The following is a 22,268-nucleotide window of genomic DNA, read 5'->3' as shown; positions in this document are numbered from 1 at the left end:
TAAGTTTTATTTCAAGTGTTTGAAAAGAATATGGTTGTCACAACTGTACTTCTACATTATAATAATTTACAATGGTCGAACTACAGAGGTGGTTCATGTATCTGACAATATACCCACATCTTTGACAACTAAACTGTACAAAGATGTCCGCTTGTCAGAAATTTAAAATGCTGAGCCACTAGATATCATTTGAATGTCTACAAGACCCTGTCAAATAACAACATTTATTACATTTAAAAGTGGCATCTTCAATGCAATGAAAGACCAAAACTTCTGAAACCCCAAGTGCAAAATCGCTCACATCAACCTTGTCCTCCATTTTGTCACCAGAAACAGCATATCAAAATTTGATAATAAGTTTAAAATAATGGTTTATTAATTTATTTGCAGGAACGAAGTTGATCAGCACTTTGGAAGTTTACCTACCGATATAAAACCCCAAATCAATAAAAAATATTTCTGTTTAAAAAAACAAACTTTTAACAATTAAGGTTATTCACATTATACTGAATGGAAAATAGATACGTTATATAGTTGGACGCCTCCGGGTGCGGGAATTTCTCGCTACATTGAAGACCTGTTGGTGACCTTCTGCTGTTGTGTTTTTTTCTATGGTCGGGTTGTTGTCTCTTTGGCACATTCCTCATTTCCATTCTCAATTTTATATACAAGTGACTATACAAATGAGACTGTTTAATTCTTTTAATCTCTTTAATACCACTTAAATCATGCCTTCAATACAAAAAAAAAATTCCCCCAACAATACCAAATAGTTGCAAATTATGCAAGTCTATCATAAAAATGTTCTTTAATGACAAAAGTGTTTGAAAAGTTTATGTGTGTCACAACTGTAATTCTACATTATAATAATTTACAATGGTTGAACTACAGAGGTGGTTCATGTATCTGACAATATACCCACATCTTTGACAACTAAACTGTACAAAGATGTCCGCTTGTCAGAAATTTAAAATGCTGAGCCACTACACAAGATCTTTCTCACAAGACCCTTAAAAAAAATATCACCAAATGTCACTAGTGCTCAAAGTAGGGAGCTGTTTTCTATCAATTGTTCCATTATTTGTATACAAACATTACAAAAATTCCACTGAACAAGGCAGAAGGGAGAGAAAACAGTATGCCCTTTTAATGAAAGCCTTGAACACCACATCAAATTTGATAACAAAAATCTGTTTATTTATTCAGGTTCATCAGATGGTGGAAGGTTAGAGGGCTCGTTCTAGTTGTTGCTGTGCAATTACTTGACCATAAACCAGTTCTATTCAATTTTGATATGATTTGATATGGTGTTCAAGGCTAACAGTCAAAACCAATGAAATCATGCATGCAATATAAAGATAAAATATTTATTTTCAATGACTACGAAATGTTTCAAATTATGCTGAAATCATATTTTTTTCTTTCTTTTTTACAGACAAGAACGCAAGTGTTTGAAAAGTTTGGAAGTTGTCACAACTGTACTTCTACATTATAATAATTTACAATGGTTGAACTACAGAGGTGGTTCATGTATCTGACAATATACCCACATCTTTGACAATTGAACCGTACAAAGATGTCCGCTTGTCAGAAACCCCATGCCACTATATTAGAGGTTGCTCATTTGAAAATCAACAAAGCACTGTTCAAATAACAAATTTTATAAACCCATAAAATATTAAGTCAAGGTTATTTGTTTTATACTGAATGGAAAAGAGATACTATATAAATTTACACATATATAAAATTTTCATTCCTTTACACCACAAAAGTTATATATTCCCTACAAAGATAAGTTTTATTTCAAGTGTTTGAAAAGAATATGGTTGTCACAACTGTACTTCTACATTATAATAATTTACAATGGTTGAACTACAGAGGTGGTTCATGTATCTGACAATATACCCACATCTTTGACAACTAAACTGTACAAAGATGTCCGCTTGTCAGAAGTTTAAAATGCTGAGCCACTAGATATCATTTGAATGTCTACAAGACCCTGTCAAATAACAACATTTATTACATTTAAAAGTGGCATCTTCAATGCAATGAAAGACCAAAACTTCTGAAACCCCAAGTGCAAAATGGCTCACATCAATCTTGTCCTCCATTTTGTCACCAGAAACAGCATATCAAAATTTGATAATAAGTTTAAAATAATGGTTTATTAATTTATTTGCAGGAACAAAGTTGATCAGCACTTTGGAAGTCTACCTACCAATATACAACCCCAAATCAATAAAAAAGATTTCTGTTTAAAAAACAAACTTTTAACAATAAAGGTTATTCACATTATACTGAATGGAAAATAGATACGTTATATAGTTATGCATGTACAAGTGACTATACAAATGAGATTGTTAAATTCTTTTAATCTCTTTAATACCACTGAAATCATGCCTTCTTTACAAAACAAAAAAAAGTTTTTCCTAACAATACCAAATAGTTGCAAATTATGTAAGTCTATCATAAAAATGTTTTTTAATGACAAAAGTGTTTGAAAAGTTTATGGTTGTCACAACTGTACTTCTACATTATAATAATTTACAATGGTTGAACTACAGAGGTGGTTCATGTATCTGACAATATACCCACATCTTTGACAACTAAACTGTACAAAGATGTCCGCTTGTCAGAAATTATATAATAGTTAGGTCAACAAATATGACATTGTGAGTTTCTGGTTTAAATATAAAGAATTAAGGCAATTTCATTTATAGTGGAGAAGACTTATTTTCTTACTAATATAATTTATTTGATATAAAGTTAAATCACTTTCTGATCCCAGGGAAAAGCAAACAGAATAATTCTGATTTTTTTTACGTATTATTCACCATCAACTACAACAATATTTACTGTAAATGATAGGTTTCAGGTTTGTGTACACGAGAAATTTTATACTGGAGGTAAAATCACAAATTTCACATTTCCCCTCATCATTTGCTTATTGGAAACTTCTAAGAAAATGGAGTCCAGACAAGGTGTATTTTGAAAGAAAAAAAAAAGCCGCTCTAGTGCCCACTTCATTTTTCTATCAATGGATCTTAATAGTAGACATATATATAAATAGAAGTAAAATTCTTTTATTGGAAGAACATACATGCTTACATTTCACCACAAAAAGAGTTCCACAGGTATGCAATGTATAACCCCACTATTTATCAAACATTAAAGCTGTTTTCTTAATGCTAGCAGTTAAAAATTTGGTTGACTTGCTTGCTTTATTTGTATAAATGTTTGTTCAAGCATTGTAATTAAGATTGACATCTGCTATCAAAAGATAGGTGGGGCTTCAGCTTGTGTACATTATACTTAGAAATAGTTTTGGTAGTTGCAGATGACAATCTTAATTAAAATGCTTGAGAAAACAAACAAAGCAAGCATGCCAACTAAATCTTTAACTTGCTAGCATTAGAATAACAGCATTAACAAAATTCCATTCTCAGTTGATTACAAATTTCACAGCCAAACAAGAATGCGTCCATAGTACACGGATGCACTATAATTTTCTATGTTCAGTTGTCCGCAAAATTGGGGTAAAATCTCTAATTTGGTATTAAAATTAGAAAGATCATATGGGAACATGTGGTGTACCAAGTTTCAAGTTGATTGGACTTCAACTTCATCAAATACTACCTATCAAAAACTTTAACCTAATGCGGGATGAACTGACAGACCAGAAAACATAATGCCCATAAATGGGGCATAAAAAGAAAAAAAGCAAAAACATGCGATCTGTTGTAGTTTGTCACCTATGTGCTTCTATTTCCACTGTACTATTAAACAATGGACAGAAGACAAAGGTATTAAATGTTTCTGACAATATACCCACATCTATGACAACTGATCTGTCCACAGACGTCCGCTTGTCAGATTATCTTTTATTTTAATCACACTGTGTAAAAACACATTAAGAATTAATTCCCTGTAGGGTCTAGCTAAAGGAATCAGTTTTTTTAAACATGTGTGTACTTGTTTACCAAAGCAGTTATTTCGAATGTATATAGCTTACCTGAAAATGCTTTCAGATACCATTCAGCAAATGCATTGTATTCTTTTGTCACATTACCAGGACTTCCATACCTATAAGAAGTAACCTTTATTATGTACAAGTATTGCAATATCTGATATATTTTTTTTTAATAAAATAAGACTAGTAGAATTGAAGATATTACTATCACTAAAATTAACTGGTTTACATTGTCAAACATGATGCTAACAGCAATAAACATTTAACATACGATACCTATTCCATGACATTTTCAAAGTCTAGGCTACAAAATGACTGATGAGGAAAGAATATTATTGACTGTACAATGTGAAAACCCTAAGCAATTTTCCATACATTCCATAAGTGTTCCTTCTGCTTTACAAGTCCTTCTTATATATTATAATGAACAGCTGGCCAATTGGATATCGATTTGATTTTTGTTTTTTAACGCCACTTTTAGGCTATGAGTGGGGGCCAGTTTTATTGGTCTAGGAAATAACTAAAGTAAGGTAAGCAAAATATTATGGCAATCAGTGATGGAATAGTCCTAATGCATATTTTTACAAACCTTTCAAACACTCTAGCAAGTATATGTGTTGCCCATTTCTTGACCTTCCACCATGCTAACTCAGGTCGTTCATCTTCATCTATCTGGGTGGTTTCCTGTAATATATTATTATAGATTCTAATATGACGTGCTTCTTTAGCTTTGTAAACAACACTGTGAGGATAAACTTCTCAATAAAATATACTTAGCGCAGACTCAGTGATATACATAATAATGGCTGTTACAATATACTACCCACGTAAATATACATGTATTCATGGAACCTATTTGCAGACCCTTTGCCGAGTTTATTGTTTTAAAAAGTGCAATTAAAAAAAGACAAAATAACTTTTATCCTTATTTGTATGCATAATAAAAAGAAGTAATGCACAAGAGGTTGGAGAAATCAAGAAAATAAAAAGAAAATAAAATTCCGCGAAAGTCTATCAATCTTTTTGGCGCATTAAAGTCATTTCAAAACATGACGTCATACAAATGAAACCGCGAAAGTTGAAAGTTTTCTGTTACGTGAACCATCGGAATTCGTATGATATTGTATTTAAACTGATTTTTGAGGTAGGTTTTGTTTTATTTTCTATTCTATTGCATTTTTCGCATATTTACTCATTTCAGCAAGTCAACATGGTGGCTCCTTAGTTGCAAAATGTCAACTTTGGATTTGACGAAAGCTTTCGAGAAAAACATGTAAATTAAAAATTACAAATGTTGGGTTTGAGAATTTAAAGTATTAAAAAGTTTTTTCTAGCAGTTATTCACGAAATAACCTACACAAGCTACATATTTATAAAAATATTTCAGCTTTATCTAACAGGGCGTAAAAAAGAACAGCCACACACAGCATATCCACCCTTGCTTCAGTTTTTTAATGACCGTATTTGTCCTATTAGAATCAATAATTCATGGAAGCCAGATTGTTGGAAATTTACATGGCCTGGGCTGTGGTATTGGTCTCTGGTGAGTTGCCTCATTGGCAATCATACCCCATCTTCATATTTTTTTTATCATATGCAAACACCATCAGCACTACGACAAATCTCTTCACGACAGACAGTTAAGCTACTGTCAAAACGACATTAATATAGCACTGCCTTCAAAGAAAAATGTGTTTTCATCATTTGATGTTTTCCTGTCATCTTCAGACTACCAAATGTCAGATAAATAATGTTTATTTCATCATTTGACATGGACAATATTTCAGGAAAAGCCTTTAAATGACCCATTCTATAATTACCTCAGGAACAGGTCTGTCTACAATCTGTCTGATAACTTCCATCCACTGAGTAAACACTTCTTTTGTTAAAACATCTTGTGGCAAAAAATTCTACAAAATACCGGTAATATAAACTACAAGAGTGCACACACTGAAATGTCTCGCTTTCTTTACTAATCATAGATATTATGTTGATAGTCCTAAGTATAAAGCTTTATTACAACTGTCACATAAACGTTACATTAACCAAGATAACTAAACAAAGACCAATGAACCATGAAAATGAGGTCAAGGTCATATGAACCATGTCAGGCTGACGTGTACAGCTAACAATGCTTCCATAAAACAAATATAGTTGACCTAATACTTATAGTTTAAGAAAAATAGACCAAAACATAAAAACTTAAGACTGAGCAATGAACCGTGAAAATGAGGTCAAGGTCAAATAAAACCTGCGTGACTAATATATAAATCATAAAATCCTTCCATACACCGAATATACTAGCCCTATTGCTTATAGTATCTGAGATATGGACTTGACCACCAAAACTTAACCTTGTTCACTGATCCATGAAATGAGGTCGAGGTCAAGTGAAAACTGTCTGACGGGCATGAGGACCTTGCAAGATACGCACATACCAAATATAGTTATCCTATTACTTATAATAAGAGAGAATTCAACATTACAAAAAATCTGAACTTTTTTTTCAAGTGGTCACTGAACCATGGAAATGAGGTCAAGGACATTGGACATGTGACTGACGGAAACTTCGTAACATGAGGCATCTATATACAAAGTATGAAGCATCCAGGTCTTCCATCTTCTAAAATATAAAGCTTTTAAGAAGTGAGCTAACACCGCTGCCGCCGGATCACTATCCCTATGTCAAGCTTTCTGCAACAAAAGTTGCAGGCTCGACAGTAAGATAAACTACATTATACCTTAATAAAATATCACAGACAAAACCATATTTACAGATGTGTCGAGATAAGCAAAGTCCTACAATAATAAACAACTAACAATATCGTAACGAAATTGTAACCTCCTACCAAATATGATTTAAATACATCATCAGCACTACGACAAATCTCGTCACTTCAGACAGTTAAGCCACTGTCAAAACGACATTAATGCAGCACTGTCTTCATGAAAAATTTGTTTATCATCATTTGATGTTATACAAACTTTTTAAAAATTGACAAATAATTCAAAAAATTATCTCTTTTTTTCTGGTATTGTTAGTTGTAATCTATTGACACATCCCAAAATAAAAATAAGTAGATGTGGTGTGTAAAAATTAAAACAGTACATAATAAACTTCATGTTCAAAAGGAATATGTGCAAGTTTTGATGAATGTTTTCCATGTGGAAATCGCTGAATGTTGCTTGCTACAGCTTAATATAAAAAAGAAGATGTGGTATGATCGCAATGATCACTCAAAATAATCTATTTGTAATATAATGAAAAAAAAAACCAACAGCTCCCCCCCCCTTTTTTCCATTTTACACACCCCTAGATGTTGAGTATAAAAAGTATTATCAGTTTTACCCCAACAATACATTTAGTAACAGTAGCTAACCTGTCATGTTGTTAGGGAGGCCAGTGCCTAAGTAAAGATTTAGAACAAGTTCTAATCTTTCCACCAATCATGCATCTAAGACTAAACACCATTGATCTATCCAAGAATACATATTCTGATAAATTTTACCTGAATAAAGGCATAATAAATTTTTAGTATCTGTTTCTGTAGTAAGACAGAGGCTTCTGATTGGTCCTGCATCATGAATGAAATCCTCTGGTATATTAATGGTAACATTATTCCCATAGCATCATCGAGTATCTTTCTTTCATCAGGTCTTTTGTATCTAAAACATTAGATTTTGATAATCATTCCATATTCCAGTAAACGGTTTTCAAAATGCTGATCAAAGTTCTAAACAGTGTTTGTAATATATAGACATGTTTAATAGTTTACTTTTATAAATTGTGATTTGGATGGAGAGTTGTCTCATTGGCACTCGTACAGTATCTTCCTATATCTATGTTACTTTTTTTTTTCATTTTAGTTGCCTTCTGTTATCAATTTGTAGATTTCTTAGCCATTAAGAAACTTCTTGGGGAAATTCAGATGACAGCAGTCTAAATTTAATTATAAATGTTTAATTTTCGACAAAAAAGGATCTCTCAATTAAGTTGAGAGGGTCATTCGGGTAACTGTAACAACACATATATTTTTATTTGGTCTAACTATATGCATAGGTTATTTATAGTGTAATACACTTTCACTGCTATTTGATAGATATAAAACCTTAACTATCCTACAACGCTGCATATAACTTACTCATAAACTTTAACCATTTGATACAAAGTCATCAAAGCTCCCATCCACTGCATGGGATTTTCTGACTGGATAAAAGTGGCAATCTTCTCTGGTAAAACAGCCCATCTACCTGGGTAATCACACTTTATGATGTGACTCACAATAACACATAACTGGGACCTGTAAATAGTACAAGTTTATTGTAGAATATTATAAACAAGTGAAACTGCGAGCTACTGCTCACTGATGATACCCCCGCCGCAAGTGGATAATATTAATAGTGTAAAAATATGCAAGTGTTCGGTAAACAGGAAGTTGTCGAGTGATGAATCTGAAAACGCATCACACAGTATAGCTGACTTATATAAATCCTGAAACCAAATTTCAGAAATCCTTGTATTGTAGTTCCTGAGAAAAATGTGACGAAAATTTTCAACTTGGCTATCATGTGTAAAATCAGACAAGTGTTCGGTAAACAGGAAGTTGTCAAGTGATGAATCTGAAAACGCATCACACGGTATAGCTGACATATATAAATGTTGATACCAAATTACAGAAAGGGTGGATGTGTAGTTCCTGAGAAAAATGTGACGAAAGTTTCATGGGACGGACTGACTGACGGACGGACTGACAGACAGAGGTAAAACAGTATACCCCCCCTTTTTTAAAGCGGGGGTATAACAAAGCAAGTGAAATCATTCCAGTTTTAGCAAGCTGTACTGTATAAGGCAGCTGTTTGATTATTTGAAATGTGTTTTTATTCATTCATGCAATATAAACTTTGACCAACACCCAAGTTTTTTTTTATTAATTCATTATTGACTTTCTGTGGAATTTTTATTTAACCTAATGATTTGAGACCAATGTGTCTCAGTGGTTTTTCATTTATACATGTAGATTGACTCTGTAAAATTGCTATTGACTACAGTGTAACTTGTGTGTAGAGACAATGTTGTTTTTATGTTTGATTGATGTTTTATTTTACCTGATTGGTCCTGCAGCATGTATGATGGCCTCTATGACATTATCTCTGATTTGTTGACGATCTTGTTCATGAACACTAAATGGCACAGGATCTCCTGGGTTCTCTACTTCCTTTTCCTGCCAGGACTGGGTCAACACATTCTTCAGGTAAATGGCACCTAATGATGAACATATGCAGAATGTAGCACAACAAACAAGAAGTGTAACCATTGCAATTCTTTTAGTTTTAAACTTAATTCTTATTAGAAGTTAAGTTTGGATTAAAATTTCAATACAATAATATGCTTGGTGAAAGAATAGAAGAGTTTCAAACAAACTATTCAGCTGGCTTTGAAACCCCCTAAGGGTATAACAAATAGTAGTGTCAATGAAATCTTAATCTATACATGCATATTGGTACATGTCTGAAAGACTTGCACAAATCTGACACTATTGTATCGAGTAAAGTCCAAACAAGGTTTAAATATGAAAACATTAAACCATGTCAAATCATATATACAGTGATTAAAAGTGTGTTGACAAACTTAAATGTTGAGTCTTTTGTACATTATGGGAAAAAAGTGAATTTTATTTATATTTGGAATAATGCAAATTTTTATTTAAATTACATGACATTAGTACTGCCCTTTGATAAATGTATCTTTAAATATGTATCATCTTGTGAGAAAATAGAAATTTGTATACGCAATCAATTTTCAATTATATGCTTGGCCACACTTAAAAATATTTTTGGTTTGCCCAAACCCTACCCAAAGTAGAGACAGTGGGTAAGTAGGTAGGTAGTTTCTTTTTTTGATTTTGAAAAAGAGAAATGGAAGTGTCAGATGCTTTTTTTGTCATGCAGATCCGATATTTTCTAATCAAGGCAATAAAAGATTTTGAGTAGGCAGCTATTTTCTGGGTAGGTAGGGTTAGGGCACACGAACATATTCTTTTTTATGGCCCTTATGCTCATTTAGACAATATATGTATATATTACCTGCTTGTCTAACTGGCATGTCCAACTGTTCTGTCATTACAACTTGTAACAGCAAGGGAGAGAATCCTATTATCTTGTGAACCTATATCAACATACATGAATTGTGTTAGGTACATTTTTTAATTCTAGCTTAGTTGGCATTTGCTTCACATCCAGTGGCAAATATTTCATGCATGTTCAGGACAAGAACAAGGATTTACATATGAAAGTAAATTTGTAACAAAAAGATTTAAATTCTTTATAATGTTCCAATTTTTATTTTCTAAATAGTACAAAACTGTAGTTCCAGTTAAATTTGGTGGTCATGGTCTTGCAGAAAACTTTTGCAAAAGTAATTTTTGCATTTTTGCAAAAGTTTTCTGCAATCCCATGACCACGAATTTAACTGGAACTACAGTTTTGTACTATTTAAAAAATAAAAACAACTGCCACATTCACAGGTTCAGTGGAACTTTAAAAAGCTTTAAATATTAAAGATAAATCCAATTTGAATAGTAATTATATGTGAAAATAAGAAGTGCCATACGACAAATTTTGGGCAGGCACACACAGAACATGGTAGGGTTAAATTCTTTTGAAGGTGCCAACCTTCCTACTAACATGGCCCAGTGGTAATAAATGGTTCATAATCCAAATTTTATAAACATTGTGACTAGATATAGGAAGATGTGGTATGAGTGCCAATGAGACAACTCTGCATCCAAATAACAATTTATAAAAGTAAACCATTTCAAAAAGGGGGGGTTCCCAACCCAGGATAAAGGGGTTTCCAATTATACATGTACGTCCCAATTCAAATGCATTGATCGGCCTAAAAAAAGGGGGGTTCCAACCCCTCCCCCCTGGATCAGCCACTGAATAAAAATAATATAAAAACCCAAAGATCTTTTAGTTGCCAATCAAGACACAGCTTCTGGAACAAAGTTTAATGATAACAATGCAAACAGGTCATTTAAATAAATAGCAAAATCTTTTAATGAAATTTAATTTAAACATGCACCGTTAAGGTATCTGGGACAAATAGGCTTGAAACTATATCGTCTTTCTTTAAAAACTTGCGACTTAGATGGAGAGTTACCTCATTGGCACGTCTACCACATCTTATTATATTATATATACATTGCCAGTATTGGAACAAATTGACTAGCATTCCACACAAGGACAACAGGAACAATTTAATTGGGATAAAAATTTGTGCTCAGAAGACGTCTGAATTTGACATCATATCTTAAGGAAATTAAAATTAATAATTTCCTTGTTTAGTGATATCATGTCTTAAATATCTAACATTGTCTAATGAGTAATCATTTTAAAAGAAAATTATTCAAACTGATTATTTATTAAATCAATCAAGCCAATAAATTCTCAAACATCTCTATTTACATTTTAGTATATTTTTTATGTATTTAAAATAATGTCGATTTCAATCACTGGTTGTACCATATTCTTTAAAATGACTCAAAACTGTCAAAGCGCACATGTTGTCGGCCATTTTGGAAAACGTGTCTTGCATTTTTTTCTCACCTCGTGAAGCTGTTTCTCTGCTTGTTCTCTATTATTTATGTCCATAGTGGCCCGAAGGGCTTCTACAATGCTGTTGACTTCCATTGTATATTCTAAGGCGTGTTTAAGTTATTGAAATGGAGTTAAATTGGTCTTCTTCTGGACCAAACCAAGGTTCATGCCGGTGATCGCGCCAAGAAAGGACATCGATGACGTAAAAATTCCCGATGAAGATTTGTAAAAGAAGTTTATAACAAAATAAAATATTAGCTACATTTCAATAATGAGGACCAATTAGTGAACATTATAGCTTAATAATATATATTTTTTCTAATTATTCGATTCATTAATTTTAATTATTATATTTTACGACAATATATTTCAGGTCATGACCCTTTGAACTTTCAACTTGATATGGGAAGGTGGAAAACTGTCATTTTCACGTGTTTTCAAAATTATATTACTTCACAATAATCAAGGATGTAAGTTAAATATAAACATTAATGAATTGCCAAAAAACAACCTCGCATTATATGTTATTTGTTGTAAATTGTATTTTGAAATATGTTGATGTATAAATTGTTAGAATTCCAAATAAATTTTCAAAAAATCATAAAAAGAATTTAGTATAGAGAAGTAGTTCCATATGATATAAAGCCTTTAATATTTGATTTTGTTAACTTAATTAAAAAGCAATTAAAAATGTAAGCTCTTTATATTTAATAAAGCTCTATCAAGCAGCTAACAACACTGAATCATAAACTTGTAGGGTGAGAAACACTGAAGTGGGTCTGATTGGGGTCTAAGTGTGTATTGCTGATTTTTTGTAAGCATGACACGTGGAAGTCAAACTATTGTGCCGTGATAATGGGAAATGAAGTCTATCGGGACACCAGAAATTATGAAAAAAAAGAGAATTGTTTACATACAAAGGACAGTAAGCAGGATACTGGAATCTGACAAAACAGTAAGCAGGATCTGGGATCAGAACACCCCAAAGAGACTCCCACTGAAGCATGTACTTGTAAGGTTAAAACACTAAGCATGCAGATTTGTTAAGTAAGTGACAAAGCACAAATAAGCAGAAGCTCCCTTAATTATTAAAATAAAAAGCCATGCTGAAAACAAAAGCATGAAACTAAATGCAATAGACAACTTTCGAGTTCGATGCATTTCTGTCAAAAACTCTGGTTTTAGTGAACGTCATTTGTGTGTTTAGGGGCGTAGTCACTTCCATTCCAATGTTGAGCGAGTGGTTGGAAAATTATTAATTCTATATTGTACGAATAAGTCGGCAAATTGAATTCTCAAAATTGACAATCAGCATTGCTGTCATTAGGGAATTGTCATTAAGTACCTACAGAACAACCATTATTTCTAGTTTATCCTGCACAATGACGATCACAAAGACGCTTGATGAACGTAAATAGTGCAGGGATACAGGCGACCCTCTCTATCTGGTAAATGACGTCATAAAGGCGCGTATAATTGACAAGTTTTTTTCTGTGACGGATGAACTCGAAAGTGGTCTATTGTGTAGCAGAAGTGAACTGGTTTTACATGCATATAACATTGTCATGAGTTGCCAAAGCAAGAATTTGTCAAGTTCCTGAATAGATTGAAAGATGATTGCTTACACAGCTTATCTGGAAGCTCATTCTAAAGTTTACCACCTGCATACTTTAAAGATTGTTAGCCATATGCAGTTGTTCTTACATTGTACATGTGATAGGGCTGCTGTATTCTGGTATCTGACAGAGTAGGTGTTTTTCTTTCAGTGCGATTAAATCATGAAGATAAGAAGAAGTCTTGCCTCTTACCTTCTTTTAGGTGTAATACCACCAAATCATATTATGTCACATCTAGTTGCATATGAAAAATGGTAAAAAAATATTCCCTTGAATTTGACTGGTAGGAAATTAATCCTACATTTCACTGCAGTAAATTTCTGGGTGATAAATATGTATCTTGGGAGGTTCAAAACAAGGTAACTTCCAGTGATGGTTATTTTCTTATATATGCAAAGAAATATTTTGTCAAATTTTGTCTATAGTAGAGGACAGGATAAAACTTAACTCATGCCAAGTATTTCTTTATTTGAAACAAAGATATATTCTGCATATTTCAGCAGTTAGTCAGAGTTCTTGAAATCTTTTTTCTCCTGGTGGTCCTTGAGGGAAATATGCTGGTTTTCACTATCATTTCTATTGCAAAAGGCTGTAATAGGCTGGTCTTTTTTGCAAATTTTGGTGGTCAAAACATTCTTAGGACCACCGCTTATCAAGAACTCTGGTATGTCTGATAGTCGGGGTTCTACTTGTACAAGTAAATACTTAATATACTAAGTACTTACATTCATTTGATATTTGTATATTAATTTTGTTAATTATACTGTTTGAATAATCTCCCCTTAATTTTCCTAAAATTTACTTGTACATGTAGGTAAATTTTTTTTTTAATCCCACAAAGTTCTCATGTTTTGAGTTCTAAAAACGTGCCTTCAACAAATTTTCTCAGGTTAACTCATATTTTTTTTTATTAAAGTTCAATGCTTCATTACCTATACAAGTACATTGTAAACAAAATACACTGGCATAAGTACCTTACAAATTTACTATATATAAAATTAGTGATATTTACTTTGAAAGTTCTTCAAGTTAATAAAAATTACATGTACTTGTACATAATAAATGGACAAGTAGTACCTCTGAATGCCTGGTATCCTTTCCCCCAAAAATGTCCAATATAAAGATGTGCTATGGTGTACAATTAGAAACACCATCAATATATAACTATGTGAACTTTTGATTCAGGATTTCTGTAAGAGCATTACAATTCTCTAAAAAGTGCTAATCTTTTTAATTATGCAGGTCAAGTCACAATACGGATCACATAGACAGGTTACAGGGAGATGTCAACGAGGTAACACATCTTTTGAAGGACAATGTTGAAAAAGTTCTGGAACGTGGAGAGAAAATTGAAGATTTGCAGAATCGTTCAGGTAAATAAAACAATGTTAATGTACTTAATGTAGATGTGGCAACATTCAGTTAAATAACTAAATAACCACAAACAAGTGTTTTAAAATATTTTTTGTGTATATGTTACATATACAATGTTAGCTCATAAATATGAAAAAGAAGATGTGGTTTTATTGCCAATGAGACAACTGTCCACAAGAGACCAAAATGACACAGCAATTAACAACTGTCGGTCACCGTACGGCCTTCTTTAAGTCAGATGTTTTTGTTAAGTACATTGTCTTTTAAAAGGCTTGTAACCTTTTATATTCTGCCAATATAAAAATATGAAGATAAGATATGATTGCTAGTGAAACTACTACAAAAAATGTATCTACTAGAAACCAATGAACAAGGACTTTAACATCTATAGGCTACTCAACAGCTCACAATAATTTACAAAACTCATGAATAATAAGATATAAAAGACCCCAGGGTTACCAAAAATGAAATGATACAAAAATAAAAAAAACCAACAGCCTGAAAAAGACTAAAATATAGGCATATAGAATGTGTTGGATTAAAAATGATTCAGAGTCCTCAACCTTCCCCAAATCTTGGACAGTGATTTGATAGTAGAACATACATGTTGGAACGTAATTCTAAAATCAGCTGGAATAGCTTTATGCATCAGATTTGCACAAAGCCACAACAAAAAACCCAAAATACAGAACTAAGATGACACTCAAAGAAAGCCAATTTAATAACTAATGAAAAACATATATTTTCTTGGTTTGCTACAAATTGAAATATGCATGTAATTTTTACATTACAGAGGACTTAACTGCTAGTTCCATTCAGTTTAAGTCTCGATCACGAGACCTACGAAGGAAGATGTGCTGTAAGAATTTTAAAATGACCTGTATATTGATAATAGTGATAACTGTTGTTATAGCAATAATAATTCTTGTCATTTTATGTAAGTATTTGTATTTTACTGTTGAATTCTTTTCCAAGTGTCAGTTTGAAAGTTTATGTACTTATGAACACACAATCCCTCACCACAAACGTCTTGACATTTTTTGGAAAACAATAGACTATTTTCATATTTCTGAATTTTGACTCTGGATTATATAATTTTTGGACAGATTAAATTTTCTGTGGTATCATATTCTGGTACCAAGTCAAGTAAGAGCAACCAGAATAAGTAAAATCATATAATTGGTTTATATTGAGAGAAAAAAAATTAAAATCCAGACTCAAAAGTCGGTAACATGAAACCAGTTTTTTGTTTACACTGGGTATCCTGTTCTATAACACAGAGTAATTGTAATTCTTAGGAGCAATCAATGAAAAGTTTGTATATTAAAAGAATGTATGCTCCATGGGAATCACAATACTACCTAACCATTGTTACAAACATTTTATTAATTGCTCTTCTCTATTCTGATCCCAATCTGATTGGAATTACCCGGTGTGTTGATACAGTATAATCTGTATTGCAACATTTTTTTCCAATGTATCTTTTTTTTGTAAGGAAACAAATTTGAAAGTTAACTAGATGTAATATCAATTATATTACAAATCAAACTGGCCCGTCATAGCTTGCTGTTCAGTGTGAGCCAAGGCTTTGTGTTGAAGACCTATAATGATTTATTTTTACAAATTGTGACTTGGATGGAGAGTTGTTTCATTTGCACTCATACAAAATCTTCTTATATCTGTTAGCTGTATAATATTTGAAGTCACATGTATGTACTAAGACAGCAAAATTTAAAATTTTAATTTATTATGCTTAAAATAACATACATGAGGCACATTCATAAATTGGCTTAGGGTGACATAGCTTGAACTCAACAAATGATAATAATGAAGGGATGGTTTTGTTTATTAGATTATAAGAAGTTATGATTATTATAACAAATGAAAGAAACAAAACTGATAATATTATAGAAAATGTTAAAACTTCTGACAAATCAAAAAAGTATCTGATTATGTTTACCTTTCTTAGTGAAACAAATAGAATTTCTATGATATCTTAAAACATTTTTTCCATAATCAGCTTAACAATATATTTTAAAAGTTGACTTTGAAGTGAAAAATCATCATCCTTTTCAAAGTCTGAAAGTCTGACAGTAAATTTACTCTTTGATCTTTTTATTGTAGTCACAGTTAAACCATGGGATAAAGACTCAGGCAGTGGGCATCATAAAAATGAGACGTACATAATGTCAACCTGATCATTACCACATGCTCTTAGAGAATATAAATAAAAATAAATAAATAAAATAAATAATTATTTTATTATAGTGTCACATATTTGATCAGACAATATATATATACAACAATTCATAATACAAACAGAGATCAAATATCCAGCCTTAGAATAGACTTTTGAGACACTTTAAAACACATCAGACAACTGTACATTTATATAAAAAAATAAAATGAGCATTTCTTTATAAAATTCAAAAATAATTACTGGTTTATCACATTAAGTAAACTGCTTTTAAAATATTTACTAGTAAAAGTATCAATTAATATTAGATAGACTATATTAATAAAGAGATTATAGATTAAAAACATAAGCAATATATGTATATACTGTGAGATAAAGATTTTATGAACAAATTTATCAGCATGTAACACACTTATACATGCTTTATAAGCTTTTAAATTAGTATCCTCTAATAATTACATTAGATGTATGTTTCATTATAATAGGTTATTCTTATTGGCTACACTGCAATCTCGCGTTATTCTTAATCTATTTCATTACACAATAAAATGTATCCTTCATGATGACATGAGGTCCCTAAATAACTTGCACAGGTAAATTAAATAAAAACTTGATTAAATCGTGTTTTCATGAACCTAGCTAAAAAATGTAATTATAAGTATTGAATGCTTCTTTTTGTAACTGCATAGGGTTGTAAAAGGGTTGACCATGTGCACATTTTTGAATGGCGCTTCTTGGCTTCATACAAAATGTACTTCAATCAACGCTTTTGCACCCCATTGAAGTTACAAAAAGAAGCATTCAATACTTTTAAAATAATAAAGTGTATTTTCAGAAACAAAACATAAATATGATACCAGAAATCCATAATAAAATTATTTTGTTTGTATGTCTTGATAATATATGTCATAATAACTCAGACTGAGTCGAGTATTGTAATATTTAATTGTATGTCTTGATAATATATGTCATAGTAATTCAGACTGAGTGGAGTATTGTAATATTTAATTGTAAATATGTTGTGTGAAAGAGAGAGAGAGAGAATAGTTTTTTCTTCTTATGACCTTTTACACTAGTAATTTTGGGGCCCTTTATAGCTTGTTGTTCGGTGTGAGCCAAGGCTCCGTGTTGAAGGCCGTACATTGACCTATAATGGTTTACTTTTTTTTAAATTGTTATTTGGATGGAGAGTTGTCTCATTGGCACTCACACCACATCTTCCCGTATCTATTTGATATGTTTAATACATTTTAATCATATAGATTTTTACTGATAGGTGTCCATGACTCTGAAGCCTTATTGGCATCAAGATTCTATGTTAGAACTGCGACAAAAATATAATTCCCCAGACTCTTTGTGAAAACCTTGAGATATTCTATTTATGAAATGTTCAGTTATATTTATTTGACCTGCTAACTTCATTGTGTTTTTACTGTTACCTTGTATATTTATACTGCAATTTATTTCGAATACATAGTATTTTTGATGTGATCTTAAGAATATCTATCCAATACAGTCTAATACTTACAAATATAGTCCCACCTTTTGTTAACTTGTTCTTGATTATAAAATAAATATTATTTTTATAATGAGGAAAATGACTTTAGTAAATGTTATTTTTTGTCATGGTTATCATTCTCACTACCTGACTAAGCTGTAGGCAATCAAGCATGTCATGGTTCACATTCTCACTTCCTAACTAAGCTGTAGGCAATCAAGCATGAAATCAATCAAATCAAATCAATCATATATAACTGCAATATCTTTTTTATTTTATTTGAATTTTAAATGTTTTTATTTGCCATTCCTTTAATGTATAAATTGTCTTACTGGTTTCTACTTTTGAAAAATGGCCATCTGCCTGATGTTTTATAAACACCGCTTACTTATGTCAATGTAACACTTACAGCAAAAGGCCTTGAGTATATAGGTAAAAGGAATATCTTTGGTTAGCTTTCTTGCCAGCTGAACAGTGAAATCATTATAAGGTAAGGTAAACTAACCTCCTTTAAGGTAGATGGGGTGTCTAAATTATAATCCATAGAATCTTTAAATAATTTGCTAAAATGTAGTTCATATCCTGCTTGTTTAAAAACATTAATAAAAAGAATGGGTCACCGGACTTATTTTCACGCTACAGGTTGTTCAAAATTGTCAAGATTTTGTATAGATTATGCATGGAAAACCCATTTTTCCGCCATAAAACGCAAACCACACCATAGAATTTTGAGATAAAATATGAGAAGATAGCTTCAATATTATGCTTTCAGATAAGAAAAAGAAAAAATGGTGTCACCGAACTCGTTTTCTTGCTACATGTAAAAATGGGTAAATTCCTAACACATTCTATTGTAAAAGTAACACTATCTGGATTATCTGCCCTTGCATTTGAGTTGCCTCCCCTTATTTGACAAAGTTGGAAAAAAATGAATCCAACAAAAGAATTCTTATTTTTGTAAAATACAATCATAAATATGATCAAACATGGCATTTTCTATATTACAATGAAAATTCTTACACATGAATTACCTACTACTATAAAAATTTGCACATTTCATCAAAGATCTAGACCTTGTTTTCTAGTATTTCAAAATCCAAGATGGAGGAAGACACCCTATCTACCTTAAGAGTAGACTAGTCCGACAGATAACCAATCTATCTGTCTGTAGGACTAGACTACTCAGAAAGGAGGGTATTATACCTACCAAATAACGACTTCCAAGGTTCAGCTAGCAAGCTAGCTAACCAAAGATAATACCTTTACCTACACACTAAATGCATTCTGCTGTAAACAAATTAAAATCTCATTTTGTAATTTTATTGATTCTATTACTATTCAACTTCTGTGATAATGTGCAATAAGTATATGTATATTTTTGTTTATTTATGTTTAACATAACCCTGGTATTTTGTTATTGTGAGTTTTTGTCAAAGACTTATGAATTAATGGTCCTTGATGAACTTTGCATATAATGGATGTCAAAAGAGGCTATCAGTGTGTTTTATATTTGAGGTAGCATAGCAAATTCTGTTTTAAAGATATATTCAATAAATATTATGAGAGAAAACTGGTGTAAATATTGCTTATAGATTAAAAAAAATAATGTTTGGGTTTTAGAACTGAAAAGATTAAACAAAACCTCAAAATGTGTTGTGTAATATTAATTATCAAACCCATTGCTTAAAGTGGACTTAAATTTTCCATTGAAGAGCATGTTTTTACAATATAGAGTGGGGTGCTCATATTCACCGGGGACACAATTTCACCGTTTTATGATTTTGAGGTGTAAAATCTTCAAAGGATGGCTGAAATGGAAGAAATATGCTGGTAAACTATATTTTTATAACAAATATGATAATCTATAAACTTAAACAAAATTTCGGCACAGACGAAAAAAACGGACTAGGATTTTCGGTCAATTTCCTGAATGAAAAACATGATTTCAAAGAAATATTTGTAAGTAATTCTTTGACTGATTACCCTATAAATTTCAGTTCTTTACACCTTTGAAATGTCTATAATGAAATTGATTTATATTGTTTAATGCTACAGTTTACTGGTTTTAAATAGATGTGTAAAAACAGTGAATATGTGTCCCCCTTTGACAAAACATCATAAAATTTCATATAGTCTTTAATTTAACTTTTCAGATGATTTTGTTTTAAAGAAACACTATTTCAAGCTAAGAAGATTTTGCTTTTGATATTGTGTTCTTATAAAATTATCAGTATACTTCAAAAACATGAGGACCTAAACATAAAGTGCAGAAAACATGGAAACTTGTGGCGAAAATGAGCACCCCACTCTACTGAAAACTTTGAAAATTGTTTGATGTATTTATTTGTTTTAGGGGAAATGGCAATGGAATTGATATTACAAATATTTAAATGCACATTTCAATTTTGATATTAAAAGCATTATTTTTGTGTTTTCAGTTTCTCAATAATTTGTCTTGCATTTTTGTACACTGTTCAACAATCACGATGATAATTGCAGGCAAAATTTGTGAACCTGCAGTCAGTAGAATATATTAAATCAGTAAACATTTCAGCCTGAGTCAGGAATTCCTTTGAAAAATTGTTTATAAAATTGAAGAGCTAAAATGTGCTTGTTAATACATGTACATGTATTAGTATTTTAGTGGTCAGTTTTATTCGCTTGTTGATATCCGTATTTGAGTTGTCAGTTTTATTTGCTTGTTGATATCCGTATTTGAGTGGTCAGTTTTATTCGCTTGTTGATATCCGTATTTGAGTGGTCAGTTTTATTCGCTTGTTGATATCGTATTTGAGTGGTCAGTTTTATTTATTACATTAATGTTTAACAGATTTGTATGCCATGCCATGGAATTTGTTTTAGATTTCTTTGGCATTATGCAATTTACAATAATGAGGGGGAGGACAGGGGTAAGGGAGACAGAGAGAAAGGAGAGGAAGGCTGGGAGAAAGGAGAAAAAGTTGGAGAAAGGAGAAAAAATAAAATATCTCTCCTTTTAAAAAATGATCTAATATTTCAAGAAAAAATATCAAAAGGAGATGTTTTATTCTAATGGGAGAAAGGAGAACGGGGGTGGATAGGAGAAGAGGGGTGGGAGAAGGGTACCCCCTGTCCTCCCCCTCAATAATATATGCATAAGAATTTTATAGAGCACTCATTCATAAATTGAAAAATATCCTCATAAATTGACCTGTTTATCAATATGAAGTAAAGACCAATTTACTTTCCAAACATGCTTGCAGTTCAATAACTTATTTATAAAGTAAACATTTTCATCTGTAATAAAAGATAAAAAAACATATTTTGTATTTTTCATCCTTCTTCATTTTAATTGAGCTTCAGATTTGAAAGTGTGATTATTTTTATTTTATGTTTTTATGATTTCAGTCAAAATTAAAAATAAATCTACTTGTTCAAATTTTCATATGAAGTAATTCTAAAAGAATATTATTTCCTCATGAATATACTGGGGCATTCATTTTAAAGACATTTTAACTGAATAGAAATCTATAGCTGGTGATGACAAATAAGTGTATATCGACAGTATTTTATCAATACAATGCCTTACTTATAAATATGCTAATTAGTCCAAAATATTGATTCTCTATTGAATTCATATATGATTTTAGAGCTTATTTAATAGTCAGACAATGTAAGAGTTTTACTATTTTTATGGAACAAACCTCTAAGATTATTTTTTATTTTTGTATAACTTATTCTGTCATATATATTTAATGAAATAAAAAAAAATATCATTATAACAAGCATCTTGCTTTTTGCTGTAAAAAAATATAACAACATGCCATATATGTTAGGACTGCTGGTCTGGTTTATATATAAAAAATAGAAGATGTGTTATGATTGCCAATGAGACAACTTAACACCAGAGACGTTGATTTAGAGAACTGCATTGCATTCGAAGTCTTGTGATAAATTTGACGTAATCGCTTACCAATGTAAAAATAATATGGAGGTTTAGACATCCGAGACTGGACAAACTTCCTGAATGCCCCC

General features: G+C 31.4%; 2 protein-coding genes across 3 annotated transcripts in view; one reads left to right on the top strand and one right to left on the bottom strand.

Moving 5' to 3' along the window:
* The window catches only part of LOC139529977 (importin-7-like), a 44,752-nt gene extending 32,969 nt beyond the window's left edge, over nt 1-11,783 (bottom strand). The window contains exons 1-8 of the mRNA XM_071325979.1: nt 11,579-11,783; nt 10,055-10,136; nt 9,077-9,233; nt 8,113-8,271; nt 7,480-7,636; nt 5,791-5,880; nt 4,560-4,654; nt 4,013-4,083 (exon numbers count right to left, since the gene is read on the bottom strand). Coding sequence (XP_071182080.1) covers nt 4,013-4,083; nt 4,560-4,654; nt 5,791-5,880; nt 7,480-7,636; nt 8,113-8,271; nt 9,077-9,233; nt 10,055-10,136; nt 11,579-11,662 — 895 coding nt within the window. The 5' untranslated portion in view covers nt 11,663-11,783. The remainder of the gene's footprint in view (nt 1-4,012; nt 4,084-4,559; nt 4,655-5,790; nt 5,881-7,479; nt 7,637-8,112; nt 8,272-9,076; nt 9,234-10,054; nt 10,137-11,578) is intronic.
* A 164-nt stretch (nt 11,784-11,947) lies between these two features.
* Nucleotides 11,948-22,018, top strand: LOC139530013 (vesicle-associated membrane protein 8-like). 2 transcript variants are annotated; one of them, XM_071326040.1, is made up of 6 exons: nt 11,948-12,039; nt 14,428-14,558; nt 15,353-15,418; nt 16,684-16,785; nt 17,112-18,769; nt 19,385-22,018. In XM_071326040.1, coding segments are annotated over exons 1-4 (273 nt in total). In that variant the 5' UTR covers nt 11,948-12,037; the 3' UTR covers nt 16,758-16,785; nt 17,112-18,769; nt 19,385-22,018. The 2 variants fall into 2 exon arrangements, with proteins under 2 accessions (XP_071182141.1, XP_071182140.1); XM_071326039.1 differs by having other exon boundaries at nt 15,353-15,496.
* Nucleotides 22,019-22,268: the final 250 nt, after the last annotated feature.

Source organism: Mytilus edulis, chromosome 7 (assembly GCF_963676685.1).
Source record: "Mytilus edulis chromosome 7, xbMytEdul2.2, whole genome shotgun sequence".
NCBI lineage: Eukaryota > Metazoa > Mollusca > Bivalvia > Mytilida > Mytilidae > Mytilus > Mytilus edulis.
This window is presented reverse-complemented; position numbering and strand designations above follow the sequence as displayed.